This window comes from Zootoca vivipara, chromosome 3 (assembly GCF_963506605.1).
Source record: "Zootoca vivipara chromosome 3, rZooViv1.1, whole genome shotgun sequence".
Classification (NCBI taxonomy): Eukaryota; Metazoa; Chordata; class Lepidosauria; order Squamata; family Lacertidae; genus Zootoca; species Zootoca vivipara.
In genome coordinates, this window is record NC_083278.1 from 73,325,016 (window position 1) to 73,343,466 (window position 18,451).

At 40.1% G+C, this 18,451-nt stretch overlaps 1 protein-coding gene across 1 annotated transcript in view; it reads left to right on the top strand.

Moving 5' to 3' along the window:
- DISC1 (DISC1 scaffold protein) overlaps positions 1–18,451 on the top strand; it is a 142,444-nt gene that overhangs the window by 19,505 nt on the left and 104,488 nt on the right. Inside the window, 1 exon segment of the mRNA XM_060272850.1 lies at positions 585–654. Coding sequence (XP_060128833.1) covers positions 585–654 — 70 coding nt within the window.

Consider the following 18,451-nt stretch of genomic DNA (forward strand, 5'->3'; position numbering starts at 1 on the left):
TGAATGGATATTGTCAAACATGAAACCTGTCTCATGTGACAGCTTGTGAAATGCTCTTCTAATATCTCGATGTAAGGGCGCAGAGTGGCTTCTCACGAGTAAGAGGCTCCCAACTCCGTAGCTGTTTTTTTTTAAACAGAGTTTTATTATATACATATGTACAAGTCAGAGCAAAAATGTAGGCTCCCTGACCTCCGACGCCTCCCCTTCCACCATACTCTGGTCCGACAATTCTGACCATCCCTAGCACTCCTGTGAGCTGTCAGCACCCTCCGCTCCCCTCTCCACTGCGAGAGCCTCAACACCACCTTCAAACTGACTCTCAGAACTGACATCCTCCAGGAGCTCTGGCACCATTCCACTGGGCTCTGCGCTGATTCCTGGTAGACCCCTGACATTCAATGCCTGCTCTGTCCTGCTTTTGAAATCTATAAGACATAAGTATCCTCAGAAATTTTCTAGTTAAGTGTACCAAAATTGACACACTTAAAATGTTATGATCATATATGCAGTTATATAGATTTGAATTCAATATAAAATAAAGATTCATAGAAATACTGTTAATTGTCTCTTAATTAATGCAGATAAGATCCTTAATAAGAAAGCTTCAAAGACTTCAAGCGAAGGCAGTAGCTGAGGATGATTATGAGAAGGGTGAGTTTTTTCCTCTTATTGCTGGACTTCTATTTTGTTCTACAATAGTTTTCTGTGATAGTTTTTTGGGATGATGAGGTCTTGGTAATCATTCCCCTCCATTCAAGGGCTCAGGGTGGATTTCAATACTCTGCCATCCTCAGAAAAACCCAAATGAAGGAGGTTATAGAGAGCGAGTGACTTGCCTTAATGATGGGATAGAGATTTATTTGAGTCTTCCACATCCTCATTAGGAAAAATAAAAAGATTAATAGCATGTGAAAAAAGCTATGTTATGTATTATCACATAGAGCTAATTGTATGTTGAATTCAAACATTTGTAACAGAGTCTTAGTACTCTAGAAAATAAAATAAAATCAGATTTGGAAGGGAGAAAACTGGAGCTGAGAAATAGCAGTAGAGATGGGCTATGTAACCCTTTCCCTGCACATCACTATTCTGCCCCAATTTTCTGTCTCCTAAAGTGGTTGTTCTGTTGCTTTTCAAGGTTTGGGGGCTCTGTTATATGTATATATTTGCATGCGACATATAGTTAGCTGCTGAGTGTTAACCCAAAATTAACAAAATTAATATGGGAATAGCCAACTTCCACTAAAAAGAAATGAGATAAAGTAATGGGGAGAAAGACATTACTGTATTTCTTCCCTGCTTTGTGCTTAAAGACTACAGGAGGGCCACTCATGGTCCATATAGTTGAAGGATCTCCACCAGCCTTTTCTGTGCCTAGCTGTGGGTGAAGTTGGGATTTTAATCAATGTTAACCATGGAAAAAGAATGTGATCAGCATCCAAAATAAATAAATGCAGAGTCCAAGGGTATGATGGTGTTGAGATGCAACCACCCTTGTGTTGCACTTCTTCCAGTGTCTTCGCTTGCGCAGTCATCTGTCTGTTCTGTTCATTCACACTGTGTGCTTTGCCATGCATGGCTTTCTTTCATTTTGCATCAGATCATCAGAATTTCTACTTTCCCCAGAACTGGGCCTATGGCTATTTGTATTCCGTCATGGGACCACCATGTTCTAAAAAGGCACATCTTGTGTTATTTTTGAAACACAGATGTTTGCAATGCAGTGGTTTGCACTCAGGAGTGTCTAAAGATCCATGAATAAGGTTGATTTTATCTAATGTACATGACTCAAGGAAACTTAGTGTAAATTCCAGAACTACATTTGGAGTTTTGCATTACTTGCATTTTTATAAGTGACAAGTATCATTCTGACATTATATTTCCATAGATTATCTTGTCAAAATGCACATAAGGAGGCAAACTTAAAGCTGCAGAAACACCAACATTAGTTTTTCCTAACTTTATTACTTTTTGACCTATTTCTTTCTTTTTGCTTTCTGCTGACGCTGTTCTCAGCCAAGTTTCTGGCACTGCTTTTTATTATTTTGTGTCATATGACCAGACTTCTCAAGATTTTTTTGTGAAATCCACATTGCTTCTCTCAAGGGAAAGCTTCTGATCTTGAAAGCTGAGAGCAGGAAGAAGAATTAAAATCTTGACCTTCCATTCCCTTTGCTGTCATGTCGGTTTCAGCTCTGTTTGCAGAAATTACTTTGTAGTTTGGGGAATGTAGCAAAGTCACACCTAGTGAAAAGTTAGGTTTTAAAACTCACTAATGTGTAGAAAGACTACTTGTTACCAGTCTCCTTCGCAAGACATCTGAGCTGATTGATTATAATTCCTCATGTGATGTGAATAATAGGTTGTATGATGGGGCGGGAAGGAAGTGGAACTTGCAGGCCCCATACAGATATCTTGCGGGGAACAGGATGAAATAAATCACCGCCATTATGAAACAAGGTGGGGCAGACTACATTAAGAACATCCTATTTGATCCTTACTAATTATCTTTGCAAAACATCATCTAAGACATTTTATTGTAGGGCTTCACTACACATGAAAATGTTTCTCACAATGATCCATTGTGGCCCTGTTGTATAATATCTCCCACCCTATGTTTTCTGGGCAGTCACTGAACTAGACTTGGTCTCTTCAGCCCCCTTTCCCTATACAGTATAGCTATGAATGGAATGGTGAATCTGCTGGAGATCTTTTAAGACTAGCATTTTGGGCACGGAATTTCTTCCATACCATGAATTGGTTAGAGAGCACAAGTGGGTGATGAGGAACTGGAAGTATGTAACTTGTTTTATGGAGATGATGTTTCTGTGCTTTTCTCACCTTCTCATGAAAAGCTTTTTAATTACCAAGTCTGAAATGATTCACAGCTCAGGTTGGGCTAACCTCGTTGTAGCATGATCAGCCATGTCTGATTAAACAAGGTGTAGCTTGGAATGCTGTGGTTGGGTTGACCACAGGAAAACCAGAATTAATTCCACAGAGACGACAGAGAGAGGGTTGATCTCTCTGCTGGCCCATATGTAGGCTTCCTCTGACTTTGGGGAATAATTTCACCTTTGACCTTCCAAAGGGCACACCTTTCTGAGAGACCTTTCCCTAAACCAGCCTTGCCTGTTGGACTGTAGCCAAAACTAGAGGAGTGAAATATCTCTATCCCAATGTGTTATCTAGAAAAATATAAGTATTCTAGAGAAACCAGCCGCCTGTGATGAGGGGTCCACCAGTATCTGTCTGGGAGACTTGGTTGCCTAGCGATTTCCAAGTCACATCAGGTTTATGCCCTCAGTTGCATTATGTTAGTGAAATCTTGGAGAATACAGTAATTATTGCCTGGAAATAGGTATTTATTCTCTATAATGGATATACATCTGATGATCTCTCTGTGTAAAATGTGGGTTGTTTTCATTATCTCCTTTCAATTCCCCAGATAGTCTTTGCGATATTGAATAGTGGGCCCTCCTGTAGCTGGATCTCTCTCTAATCCAGATGAACACAAACATTGTTTCCCAAAGGTATCTGCTCATATATCTTAGCATAGTTTTCTTGAGTAATGAAGAGAGATGAATTAAAATTGTTTTCACCTGGCGGACATTGGGGAGAGACCCATTCATTGTTCCCACTTCATTAATAGAATTTACATTTCACAATGAAGGCACCAATTAATCATTAACATTTATTGAAGAGGCTTTCCTGGGATAATAAATTTGGGAAGTAGTTAATACCATTTGCTTAGAGAATCTGTCTCTTAACAACAAAGGAGCAATACATTCTGATGAAATTGTGCTGATATTTCTAATTAGCAGGCAAGAATCTCCTTGGTACTATATCTTTTGACAAGTTTTTCCCTGGGCATTTAAGGTATTGCTTCATTATTGTGGATTTTGGGTAATATTTCCCTCTGTGCAAGGTTATATTTATTCTGGGGAACTATGATATCATACCTAGGGTGTTTCTTCTGTAACAGAAAGGCACATATTTACCTTTATTTTCTTCCTTCTCCTTTCCTTTCTTTAGGTCTCTTGGTGAGTTTTAATTGAGATTTGTGTTCTGGTCAGGAATAACCCATTTGCTATTACTAATGTATTGGTAACAAGATCCTCTGGTAATAAATGATTAATTCATTGCAGCTGATGTAATAGTAGTTCCCCAGGAAATGTACTGGTGGCAACAGCCCCATGCGGCAATACAGGCCTAATTTGATTTGTTGGCATCTGGGGACTTTTTTCTCTTTAACGCTCTAAGCTCTATATGTGAGTGTGATCACCATTCTGATACTGGTGGGAGAGTGAATAGATAATCCCCCGCCCCACCTTCCCTTCACAGTAAGAATCGGACATGCCACCCTTGTCTAGTTAAGGAAAAACCAGATGTGCAGCTATGTATTTTTGCACATTTCTAGTTTGACCCAGTTGCCTGATCTGTGAAGGGTTAGCTGTGTAGACAGCATTAGATCTGTGTGCCATATTCAGCCCATGAAAGCTTTCCCACCATTCTGTACAACCTGAACTGCTGCCATATGGTGACTCGCCCTTGGGGTAATGTTGTTTCTGCCCTGTCCAAACTCTGGAGTGGCTCACAGGATCTGGAATGACCTCTGGAAATTCATTTCACAGCCACCTTGCTGCCCCCACTTGGGTTTAGCAGAGGTGTGGTGCCCCCCCACCCCAACCAACCCTTTTCTCTTCGGTGTGCAGTTCTGCTCTTACAGAAACAAACTCCTTCACTGGGCAGAAAAACTTCCTTTGTCTAGACCTCAGGCTCTTGGGGGTGTGTGTGGTCTGGTTTCTAGCATAGCTTTCAAAATGGGCACCAAATTCTAAGGAGGGACGAGCTGCTTTTTTTAAAGTGTGTGTGAACAAGTACACACAGTAATACTTTAAAACGAATCGTTTTAAAGTTGATGAAAATTGATGAAAATTCTCCCTTGCTTTGGTAGCTAATTGAGAGAATTCTAGTGAAAGTGTCAAGTCATCTGCTTTTTCCAGATTTCCTCTGCAAATTGGGAAATTCTAGGCAATGGCTAGCAGACAAGCATATCTGTACCCATCAGCCACTCATCAATATCTGACAATGCAAGATGCAAGCACCCAGAAAGGTGATTTGGGTTTTGTTTGTTTTTTGTTTAATCTCTCCTTGGAGCACAAAGCAAAGGAGCATTCCCATGTGGGAAAGGAAAACAATAATCCTAAACCACTTTCCTAAGTGTATCTGACACTCAGGTGTGCCTGTCCTCAAGTTCCTCCCTCCCACATCCAGGGAGAGTTGCATCCAGGGAGAGGTTTCTCATTATGGGATTGCTTCTCTGTTACTGTGCTCCAGCAAGGGAAATTGAAAACAAAGAAGCAAAGCTTCTGCTGCCTGCATCAGACTTTCCGATATAGCGAAAGGTCAAACTTGGTTTTTGTTGTTTTGTTTACAGTGAAGCAGCATATGCATTTTGTTAAATAAACAAATTCTGAATATTTTTATTTTCTCTATTTTATCAAATTTATATGGGGCTTAAACTGTTTAAAAAACAGCAACAACCCACAAAGTAGTTTACAAAAAGAAAGAAACAGAGATATCAGTAAAAACAGTTAAAAACAAAAATCCAGAAAAGCTTGGTTTTGAGGGTGGATAAGGTTTAGGAATGAAGGGGAAAGGGCAGGGCAGTGGCTGGGAAGAAAGATATTGTGAGGGATTACCCATCCTAATCATGGGTGTGTGGGTGTGTGTGTGTGTGTGTGTGTGTGTGTGTGTGTATATATATATATATATATATATATATATACCGGTATATGTGTATGTATGTATATATATATATATATATATATATATATATATATATATATATATATAATCTTTTAAGTGCTTATTTTTCTTTTTCTAGTGCAAGACCTGATCAATGGTTGTAGCACTAATTGGGGCCCATCATTTAGTGGGAGGACTAGGTATGGACTGTGTCAGGTCTGTGTGCTGTTTTTGTTGACATATTTAGTGTGAAATTGAGATGGTGAGACCATAGAAAGAAAAACAGTAGCTTAAAGGCAGCCTGGTTTGTTTAAAATAATGAGCTGAACAGCTAATTTAGGATGTAATCCACAGCCGTGCAAGCCTCACTGAAGTGATGGATTGCATCTCTAGTAAACAATCACAAGTTAATTGGATTTTATGGAAAACGTATGTTATCAGGAACTTCAGAAGGGTGAGAATTCCTGCTTCATACTTGCTTCTTTAACCACAATCCTTTCCTAGGACTTTATTAATGTTTGGTACGCTGTGCACAATATGATTTAAACACCAATTAAATGGGTTGCCTGGTGCTGGTAATATGAATAATGCATTCATTTGGATTTCAGTTATCATGTATCTCACTCTCTTGCCTACCACTGACCACAGATTACCATACATGCAATATATTGCCAGTGGTTTTATGGTGGGAAACTCCTTGCCCTTTACTGACTCGAGGAGATGTTACATTGACATGACCCCAGTGAAATACTGAGTAGGAGGCGTTACATCGCCATCAAAGTTGGATTATTTTGATAGTTGGCTTGGCTGATTGGGAAACAGTAATTCTCTCTTTAAAAAATAAGTAAAACTATATATCAGAGCAGCTGATAAAGGTGGAAGGTGAAACATTTTGCCACATAAATGAAAACTCAATTTTGTTAAGCATAGGAACATATATAATAATGTAGTGATTAACCAGCTCCTAAAGAAGATCCAGAGTGTGGTTGTGTGAAAGTGCTGTTTGATGGTTTATTTCTATCTATATTGAATAAACACAGAGCACAGTCACAACTTTCATATTGGAAAGCCTAATTGAATAGGATATTGCACATTATTCTTCTGGATGATGCTAAGAACTAATTATTACTATTATATATATATATACTAGCTGACCCGGCCACGCGTTGCTGTGGTTCTTTCCTGTGATTCCCCCCCTACCCTGTCACGATCCATGACGTATCCTGCCCCTCCTCCCTCCACCCCAGCTCATCCCTGTGTTTCCGTAGGATACCCTTCCCTCTGTTGTCCCCTCCCCCTGTATCTCCATACCTTGGCCCCCACCCTTGGAGAAGGAACTGTTAGGTTCTGGGTTCTATTTCCCAGCATGCACTTTTGTCTGAACCCTCTGTTGTCCCCTCCCCCCTGTATCTCCATACATTGGCCCCTGCGAACGAATCGTGAACATTTCTATATATTTAGATTAAGGATAGGGGATGATGATGTGCCCTGTTGTTGTTGTTGTTGTTTAGTCGTTTAGTCGTGTCCGACTCTTCGTGACCCCATGGACCATAGCACGCCAAGCACTCCTGTCTTCCACTGCCTCCCACAGTTTGGTCAAACTAATGTTCGTAGCTTCGAGAACACTGTCCAGCCATCTCGTCCTCTGTCGTCCCCTTCTCCTAGTGCCCTCAATCTTTCCCAACATCAGGGTCTTTTCCAAGGATTCTTCTCTTCTCATGAGGTCGCCAAAGTATTGGAGCCTTAGCTTCACGATCTGTCCTTCCAGGGAGCACTCAGGGCTGATTTCCTTAAGAATGGATAGGTTTGATCTTCTAGCAGTCCATGGGACTCTCAAGAGTCTCCTCCAGCACCATAATTCAAAAGCATCAATTCTTCGGCGCTTCGGTGCCCTGGGACCCAGATAACTACTTAAAGAATTCTAACTGGGGGGTGGTGGTGGGATCAAATAGCGGAAAATAAGCTACGTCAGCCCATGACCTATTTGGGCTCCTCCTCCCCCCACCTCCCACCCAGGGCTCCATTTGGGATAGTATTTAATGGGCTGTAGACCTGAGGCCTAGTATGTAAAATGGAGCCAAGGCCTCCTCGTGGCAGAGGCGGGGTTTGTGGGTGTGTTGTGTTGTTGTGGCTTATCCCTGTGAATGGCCCCATGTGTCCCGATCCATGATCTATTCAGTTTGTCCCCCCCCCAATGACCGGTGTGGTAGTGTTGCTAAATGGTAAAGTAAAAACCCCTTGGCATGCAGGGGCCTACATAAATCAAAGGCTGTGCTGTGGCCTGTGCCACCCCCCCCCCAAGGCAGGCCCCGACCTCCACTTGGCAATGTTGTTTTTTTGGTGGGTTTTTTTTTTGGTGGGGGGAGGGTTAGTGGTGCTAAATGGTAAAGTAAAAACCCCTTGCCATGCCCCCAAGTGTGTTGTTGTGGGTCCCCCCCCGGGCCTGTCAGGGGCCTACATTAAACAAAGGCCTAATGGCCGCCTTGGGGGATTTCAAGTTGCTTGGTTGATGATGATGTCATTTGGTTTGTGGGTGTGGCTTAGATTTCACAGGAAGGGAGGGGTGGAGGAGGGTACTACGCCACTTGAGGGCGCTGTTTGACTTGGTGGAAAAGCAGGTCTGCACCTGGGCAGGTGTGCGATTTGAGGGATTTTTGCCCCCAACAACGCTCTAGGAGTGGCCTGGATCGTTGTGTCAAAATTTCAGGACGATCGGTCAAGCGGTTACGGAGAAAAGTGTCAAACGGAATTTCACGATTTTTACATTTATATATATATATAGATATATATAGAGAGAGAGTGGTGCCTGAAATCTTTATACAGGATTTTGCTTATTTTGAGTGTAGATATGCTATCATATGCAGATGCCCTGTTGAGTGACTATTAGGGCAAATGTATTGTCCTGTTCCCTGTTTTAATTTTAAATGTAACATGTATTTTTTACACATTATTTTATTTATTACACAGTTTGCTTATTACCCAATTTTCAGTCTGTATGATGAAACATAATGAAATGGCTCATTTGTATTTACTTGCAATCTCCTCTTGATGGCCACATTACCATACATATTCTCACAGGTAGGATGGTAGGGGGAAGTCATTTTGCCTGGCATAGCTCACAGAGGAGAAATGTTTCTGTTGTCCAAGGATGTTGGAATGTTGTTATGGCTCATTATTCATGACAGAACTTGACAGCTCCAAGGTTAAACTTGCTGCCAAGATTTTTTTTTTGATTTTTTTTAAAGTAAAATATCTGTGGGAGGTAGATGGAATGGGTAGCTTGCTTTTTTGTGTGCCAACTTGAATGTTTGTATAGGATTTTTGGAGGGCATAAATGTTTAAAGATTATTTTCTTTTCAGTGTGGGCCCTGGCAATATGCACATGTGAAAGGGGTTCAGTTTAGGCACTGCACACCGGTTGTATGTTATACTGTTGCACGTTCAAGTTCCATCACATTAATTGAATGCAGTTCAGAAAATCAAAGAGTTCACACACACATACCTTCATTGAATACTCCCAAAGAATATCTTTGTATCAGAGGAATGCTATTCTTGTCAAGCGATATGGACAATCAGTTTTTAATTTATAAATAGCTGGGATTCAATGTTCCCTCACCAGCTCTAAAGGCTCCTTTGTTCTTGATCTATCTTCCATGGTTATGGTTAGACATGATTGGACACCACCCACTGATTCCTTCAGATACTTTTTCCTTTGGACTCCAGTGATGCTGCTTGGGCTGCATAAGCTGGCATGTGCTGCCAAAATTTCCCACTTTAGTATTTGAGTGGAACCAGTGATTTGTTAGCCACAATCTGCTTGGTATGGTGCTTCCTGGCTGAGTCTTTCACCAAAGTGTGTGTGTAGGGCTATATAGCACTTTTGAGATGGTGTGTTTTTAGATAGCGCTTTTTTTAAAAAAACATAGCATATTTTTCCTACCTACCCACCCACCTACAAAACAATTCCCTTGCATCAATTAAAAAAGATGAGTATAAACATAACAAATTGCTTGGGTTCTTCAAATAAGGCATAAATTATTGCTCAATACATGATAGCTGTTTAGTAGGGATAACTTATAGGTCCGTATAGTTAAAGCTATGGTTTTCCCAGTAGTGATGTATGGAAGTGAGAGCTGGACCATAAAGAAGGCTGATCGCCGAAGAATTGATGCTTTTGAATTATGGTGCTGGAGGAGACTCTTGAGAGTCCCATGAACTGCAAGAAGATCAAACCTATCCATTCTGAAGGAAATCAGCCCTGAGTGCTCACTGGAAGGACAGATTGTGAAGCTGAGGCTCCAATACTTTGGCCACCTCATGAGAAGAGAAGACTCCCTGGAAAAGACCCTGATGTTGAGAAAGATTGAGGGCACAAGGAGAAGGGGACGACAGAGGATGAGATGGTTGGACAGTGTTCTCAAAGCTACGAACATGAGTTTGACCAAACTGCGGGAGGCAGTGGAAGACAGGAGTGCTTGGCGTGCTATGGTCCATGGGGTCACGAAGAGTCGGACACGACTAAACGACTAAAGAAACAACAGGGATAAATTGAGAAATGAGCACCTTTGTAGATGAAGACCAGGGATAATGAACCTCAGGTGGGATGGCCCTTTAAATGGCAGCTGGAGTTCAACAATATCTGAAGGACCACAGGTGTCCCATCACTGCTGTACACTCTTGTTGGATATTACCAGTAGTTATACTTCTGTGGTGAAGTTCTATTCCACAGATTACATATGAGAGTTATGAGTTTGCTAAGTGGTTTGGAAAAATGTGCTTATTTAAATAAGAGTTTGGTAGCATGCACTTTAATCAATCCAGCAAAGTTTCAAAAACCCACTGTTGAAGGAATATACAAAGCCAAAACCATATTTTGCTATGATGGGATCTTGAACATAATGTTTAGGACTAGTTGTGATGGTAATACTGCACTGTATTTAGCAATTTAGACCATACACATGAAAAATGTTTGATCTGAATGGGTTATCCATATAACTTTCTATTGGATCATCCTATCTGCTAATGTTGTATTCCTGACAAAATATTACACATCTTTGCTTTCTTAGGTAAATATTTACAGGATTGTGCTGTTAGGCAAACATCAAATTTACCTTCATTACTGAATGCAAACAGCAAGCAAGTTTTCATGAGTCAAGATTAAGAAAAAAGAATCTGGTGGCTTTTGAGGAAAAGCCTCTTTTGGCTATAATGCTTTACCCTTGAGAATGGTATCAGGCAACAGCAGTATCTGAAGATGATTTATTATCTTAGTTACACTTTGGACCACATTGCTTTAGAAAGTTAATTGTTTTGGCTTGCATATGTTATTAACTCTTGCAGATTGCTTGAATTCTTCAGTCAGTTTTATGATATTTATAACTCATAGGTTAGCTAACTGCCTCAGATAGTTTAGAATGGAATTCTTACCACTTGTGCCATGGAAAATACCACACAAACAGCTTAGTTTAATAGTTGATGTTGTTTGCTATGCTTTGATTTGGAGGGCATTTCGTCCTTACCACTTGTTTAGGCAGGTGATTGAAGTAGAGTGACTTATACAGTAATATGATTTGGAATGGAATGGCACCTCCTCTCATTTTAAAAGTAGGACACATTGATTCTGTCTTTGTGTAATTTCTTATATACATCCTAATGTAGAGGTCAAAAATTTGTGACTCTGAAGATATTTTTGGATTACAGTTCCTATCAGCCCCAGCCAGCATGACCACAGGTTCCCCACTCCTTCTCATAAAATGGAACTGTGCGTACAGATGGAAAAAGTTGTGGTTCTTGAATTAATCTTGCTCTATTTTATAGTAACACAGCATTTTGACTTATGTAAATGGTACAAATTAAATACCAAATTAAAGTAGGGAATCAAGAGATAAAAGGAACAACTGGCAAGTTTGGCCTTGGAGTTCAAAATGAAGCAGGGCAAAGGCTAATAGAGTTCTGTCAAGAGAACAAGCTGGTCATCACAAACACTCTCTTCCAACAACACAAGAGACGACTCTACACATGGATATTACCAAATGGGCAGCATCGAAATCAGAATGATTATATTCTCTGCAGCCAAAGATGGAGAAGCTCTATACAGTCAGCAAAAACAAGACCTGGAGCTGACTGTAACTCAGATCATCAGCTTCTTATAGCAAAATTCCAGCTTAAACTGAAGAAAGTAGGAAAAACCACTGGGCCAGTAAGATACAATCTGAATCAAATCCCTTATGAATACACAGTGGAAGTGAGGAACGGATTTAGATTTGGTGGACAGAGTGCCTGAAGAACTATGGATGGAGGCTCGTAACATTATACAGGAGGCAGCAACGAAAACCATCCCAAGGAAAAGGAAATGCAAGAAAGCAAAATGGCTATCCAACGAGGCCTTACAAATAGCGGAGGAGAGGAGGCAAGCAAAAGGCAAGGGAGATAGGGAAAGATACAGGAAACTGAATGCAGATTTCCAAAAAACAGCAAGGAGAGACAAGAGGGTCTTCTTAAATGAGCAATGCAAAGAAATAGAGGAAAACAATAGAATGGGGAAAACCAGAGATCTGTTCAAGAAAATTGGAGATATGAAAGGAACATTTCGTACAAAGATTACCATAATCAAGGACAAAAGTGGTAAGGACCTAACAGAAGCAGAAGACATCAAGAAGAGGTGGCAAGAATACACAGAGGAATTATACCAGAAAGATATGGAGGTCTTGTACACCCCAGGTAGTGTGGTTGCTGACCTTGAGCCAGACATCTTGGAGAGTGAAGTCAAATGGGCCTTAGAAAGCACTGCTAATAACAAGGCCAGTGGAAGTGATGATATTCCAGCTGAACTATTTAAAATTTTAAAAGATGATGCTGTTAAGGTGCTACACCCAATATGCCAGCAAGTTTGGAAAACTCAGCAATGGCCAGAGGATTGGAGAAGATCAGTCTACATCCCAATTCCAAAGAAGGTCAGTGCCAAAGAATGCTCCAACTACCGCACAATTGCGCTCATTTCACACGCTAGCAAGGTTATGCTTAAAATTCTACAAGGCAGGCTTAGGCAGTATGTGGACCGAGAACTCCCAGAAGTGCAAGCTGGATTTCGAAAGGGCAGAGGAACCAGAGACCAAATAGCAAACATGCGCTGGATTATGGAGAAAGCTAGAGAGTTCCAGAAAAACGTCTACTTCTGCTTCATTGACTATGCAAAAGCCTTTGACTGTGTCGAGCACAGCAAACTATGGCAAGTTCTTAAAGAAATGGGAGTGCCTGATCACCTCACCTGTCTCCTGAGAAATCTCTATGTGGGACAAGAAGCTACAGTTAGAACTGGATATGGAACAACTGATTGGTTCAAAATTGGGAAAGGAGTACGACAAGGTTGTATATTGTCTCCCTGCTTATTTAACTTATATGCAGAATTCATCATGCGAAAGGCTGGACTAGATGAATCCCAAGCCGGAATTAAGATTGCCGGAAGAAATATCAACAACCTCAGATATGCAGATGACACAACCTTGATGGCAGAAAGCGAAGAGGAATTAAAGAACCTTTTAATGAGGGTGAAAAAGGAGAGCGCAAAATATGGTCTGAAGCTCAACATCAAAAAAACCAAGATCATGGCCACTGGTCCCATCACCTCCTGGCAAATAGAAGGGGAAGAAATGGAGGCAGTGAGAGATTTTACTTTCTTGGGCTCCTTGATCACTGCAGATGGTGACAGCAGTCACGAAATTAAAAGACGCCTGCTTCTTGGGAGAAAAGCAATGACAAACCTAGACAGCATCTTAAAAAGCAGAGACATCACCTTGCCGACAAAGGTTCGTATAGTTAAAGCTATGGTTTTCCCAGTAGTGATGTATGGAAGTGAGAGCTGGACCATAAAGAAGGCTGATCGCCGAAGAATTGATGCTTTTGAATTATGGTGCTGGAGGAGACTCTTGAGAGTCCCATGGACTCCTAGAAGATCAAACCTATTCATTCTTAAGGAAATTAGCCCTGAGTGCTCCCTGGAAGGACAGGTTGTGAAGCTGAGGCTCCAATACTTTGGCCACCTCATGAGAAGAGAAGAATCCTTGGAAAAGACCCTGATGTTGGGAAAGATTGAGGGCACTAGGAGAAGGGGACGACAGAGGACAAGATGGTTGGACAGTGTTCTCAAAGCTACGAACATGAGTTTGACCAAACTGCGGGAGACAGTGCAAGACAGGAGTGCCTGGCGTGCTATGGTCCATGGGGTCACGAAGAGTCGGACACGACTAAACGACTAAACAACAACAACAAATACCATGAACATTGATTGGTTAAACCCCACTGAAGTGATTGTGATGCACACAACTGTGCTCTTATACAAAACCACCATTCATTTTTCTATCGACAAAGTTCTTGTGTTCTTTTAAAAATAGTGTGAACAATTGCCTATATCAGTGTTCAAATTTCTGAATGTTAATAGATGCTGAGAACATGAACTGCCTTTGAATTCACTGGAAATCTTGTATGTGCTTACCAAGTATTAAATGTTAAAGTGAAATGTATAATTAGGTATGATAGTGGCCGCCTTGGAGTACGTATCTAAATTTGAAAATGTTGCCCCATGGGAAATTTTCTTTATTTGAAAAGGTATTTTCTTTAATTACGTTCTCAAGTAAATTTTGATTATGTAGCCAGAATAAGGAACAATGGCTTTCTTTAGAGGCAATACCGCTGTTTATAACGGCTCCTCTCCTACTACTAAACCTCTAGGGAAATTTTGCAAATGCAATTATATGAGATCCTAAAAATCTAAGAGTTTATCATGAAAATTCCATTTGCTGTCCTGCCTTGCTAAATTGGAGGAAGGAAGAAAAAGAGGTTTAATCTTGTAGATGCTGGACCTGCATGCATGCTATTCTGCTGCCTAATCAAGCGAACCAATCCACAAGACTGTCAGTGAGGATAGAAAATGGCAGCTTCTACTTTGACAGCACATTGGTATTGTCATGAATGAGAATCTCTGAGCACTTAATTAACTGGCCATAATGATAAACAGATGTCAGAGGAGCAAACCTCCTGCAATAATAATTGTCTAATTGCAACAGAGTTTGACTGAACGGAAAATTCTATACTTGTCTCCTAGCATTTGTTTTTAGATAAAGGGTTCATGCTTTTCTGGTATAAGCCTATGCAAAGGTATGAGGTTTGGAGTAGTTTTATAATTTCATCAAGCACTCATGATCTGGGAACATGAACAGGATGCCAACCCTTGTACTTCATGTATTGATTGCACTACAGTTCATTTTCTGCCCAATATGACTATATTTGTCTCGCTGTCCACTGTGGTGAAATTACATATTTTATGTAATAAATTATGTAAATTGTGTAATTACATTGCCATTATGCTATTCTACCCCATTCATCTCAGTGCAAAGGAAACACAACATAATCAAATGGGAATCAACATAATCAATTATGTAACATTTGCAGATTGAAAGGAACAACAGTTGATTGATTTTCATTCTGGACATGGGATGAACAAATGAACATTGGTAATTTCAACTCTGTTTCAGTTTTTGTTGGAATGCTCTGACATCTTCACTGTTAAGTATGTCCTGTTGAGTTCAATGGGTTTGCTGGCAGTTAAGTGAGTACACTGTACAGATAATTGCAGCTTTAATAACCAAAAGATGAACCCTACTAAAACTTCATAGTTTCAGGAATGTTTTATGAATATTTTTGTGTTGGCAACCATGCAACATACTTACAGGCAATTTAAGTATAAGGTTTCTCTAGACTTTTACCACTTCTTTATGTTGAAAGCAACAGTGGCACATGCCATGGATTTTGACCATGGCCAGTTCTTACTACTTTATTTGAGTGTCTACATGTAGAAATCAAACAACAGGCTTTCAAACAAAACAGACTTGGGTCCATTTAATTTGGTATTGTTTTTAGAAGAAAATACATCTCATTGAGTTCAGTACATTACCATATTTTCTGGCGTATAAGACAACCCCCAACTCTTCCAGTTAAAATATAGAGTTTGGGATATACTCGCCATATAAATAAGACGACCCGGAGTATAAGACGACCCCCGACTTTTGAAAAGATTTTCCTGGGTTAAAAAGTAGTCTTATACACAGGAAAATTAAAGTAACGAGTTAAAGTAACTGGAACTTAGAGTTTATAGAGGGATTGTCATAAGAGTGCATGCAACTCAAGAGCTCTTTTTCCAAGTACTGAAAGCACATCACATTTATTAGCTCTAATGGGAAATCATATATGGGATAATGGGAAACCTTTGACATCTTATAAAATGTACTTGCTGAAATTTATGTCCAGCCTATATGCAATCCATTCTATGCAGACTAGGTTTCTGTAATTAACCCTGTGAAAAAGATATAGGCAAGTTGACTTGGTTCTGAAGAAACATTTGGATGCGACAAAAGGTATTGGATCACTTCTTCCTCAGGTATTGGATCGTTTCCTCATGTAGATTTTTTTCCTGTAGGAGCAACTATTGGGCGGAGTGACCTTTACCAGCTGAAGTTGATGATGTAATGGAAGGGACATTTTTCCACTTGACCTTTACACAATGTGTCATCTTGTCTTGTAGTGGAAAAACATGATGCAATTGACAGATTTGATGGAATGCTAACCTGACAGAAGCGTATTGTTTGGAAGGATATGTGTGTTGAAATGTGAACCCTGTAGCTATAGCATGGCAAGCTTTCCATGTACCAGTCATTCCTAGGGGACTGATGGCACAGAAATGGCTTCTAGATGTTATCACTGTTCGACATCTTATTCCATTTTGTATGTTATCTCTCTCTCTCTCTCTCTCTCTCTCTCTCTCTCTCTCTCTCTCTCTCTCTTTCTCTTTCTCTTTTTTAAATTGGACCTCAGTAATTGTTTCCCAGAATATGTTTGACAGTGTCTTATTCTATTCAGGGTATTAATGGGGAGAAGTGGGTGCTGCTTGGAGCAAATTACTTTGATTTTGCGGCACATCCACAGGCTCCCAGTAGGTTTCTATGTTCGGTTCAAGATGCTAAATGGTCTAGACTGGAATGAACCAGAGAGGGGCTTCCACGCCACTTCTCCGGACTAAGCTGAAATACAGGAGATAGGTGAACTTTAAAATCAACAAAAAATGAAGTATAGCCTCTATGGCAGTGGGTGGGAAAGGTACCCATAACCCTGTCTGTGGACTGTTTTTCTATTTATTGACAAAAGATACTGGACGAGGGGTTAGGGATGGGGCTTTGATTGGGAAAATGACCTTGGGCAAGCGTTATTTATACCTTTCCCCACCATTGGTGCAGTCATTTGCAGGTGCTGAAAGCTGCTTTGTAGTTTTCCAATCAAACTTAGAATCACAGAATCCATGACAGATGGCCACCCAACTTCCGCTTAAAAACTTCCAACTGTTGAACAGCTCCTACTGTCAGAAAGTTCTTCCTGATGTATTCCAGGGAGAATGCTTGGGAGAATGCTCACACTTCTCTCACATCTAATTAGGTGATCACTTCTGTGATGGCCTTCTCGAAATTGGGGACCCCTCCAGTTTTTGAAAATCTTCACAAAACCTGCCCCCATTTGCTTCAGTTTAGTACTCATTTAGATGTATTTTCATTTCCCTCAAAGCACCTAGCTGAATTTTCTACCATGTTTCTCATATTATAAGACACGTCTTATATTTATTTTTTCCTCAAAAAAAACACACTATGGCTTATTTTCAAGGGATGTCTTATTTTTTTCCTCCTCCTGCCGCGGCCGGCATTGCTGCTGCGCCTATCACTATGTCTTATTTTCGGGGTATGGCTTATATTCCTTGAATGCTTAAAAATCCTGCTATGGCCTATTTTATGGGTATGCCTTAAAATATGAGAAACAGGGTACTTAAGCGTGAAATAATAGTTCTGATAATAGCTTCAGAGCCGAACTGATAAGCATATTATCCAAATGAAAACTGAGTGATGGTGGTTGGAAATGGTGGAATAATTGGAGGATTTTTTGTTTCTCAAAGAATAAAAAAATTTGTTTTACGTTTGTTTGAAATGAGTATATTTAAATATACTCTGTGAAATTTAAAAGCCTCTTTAAAGAAACAAAAGGATGGTAACTTTTTAAAGTATCAATTAGTATTGGATGATAGGCAGCTTCTTTATACAATAAGATCTTAATATTGTATTCAGATATGCCTTCTATCCAAGTTCTCAAAGTTTCATCAATGTTATTTCAACCTGAGACATAAGTTCTTAAGAGATAAGTTTTCAAATAGGGAAAATAGAGTTGACTTACCCAGAATGAGATGGCACATAAAGAAAGGGTCAAATAGTAGTTGTGTGGGCCCTGATCCATTTTGGGACACTAAGAGAGGCAAAGGGTTAAATCCCCACAGTCTTTTTGCTTTAGTCCTGATTCAAATTGCCTCCCTCTCCACCTGCTTTTTGGTGGAGGAAACAACAACAATAAGTGTGTGATTAATGTCACGTCTAATTTTGCCGTAAGCATTTGATGTCAGTCCTGCAAGTTTCATAATGTGTCTGTTACCATTTTCAACAGTGTATGCAATAATGCAATAATGCCAAGGGAAAGCTGTTGGTTGGTTCTTTATAGGCTATATAGGCTAAAGTAGCTTGGCAACCAGAGTGACTCTTTGGCTGCATTTTTAATAATGTTGCACGCTATCAATTAAAATATTTCACATAACCAAAGCATTCTGTCTATGGTA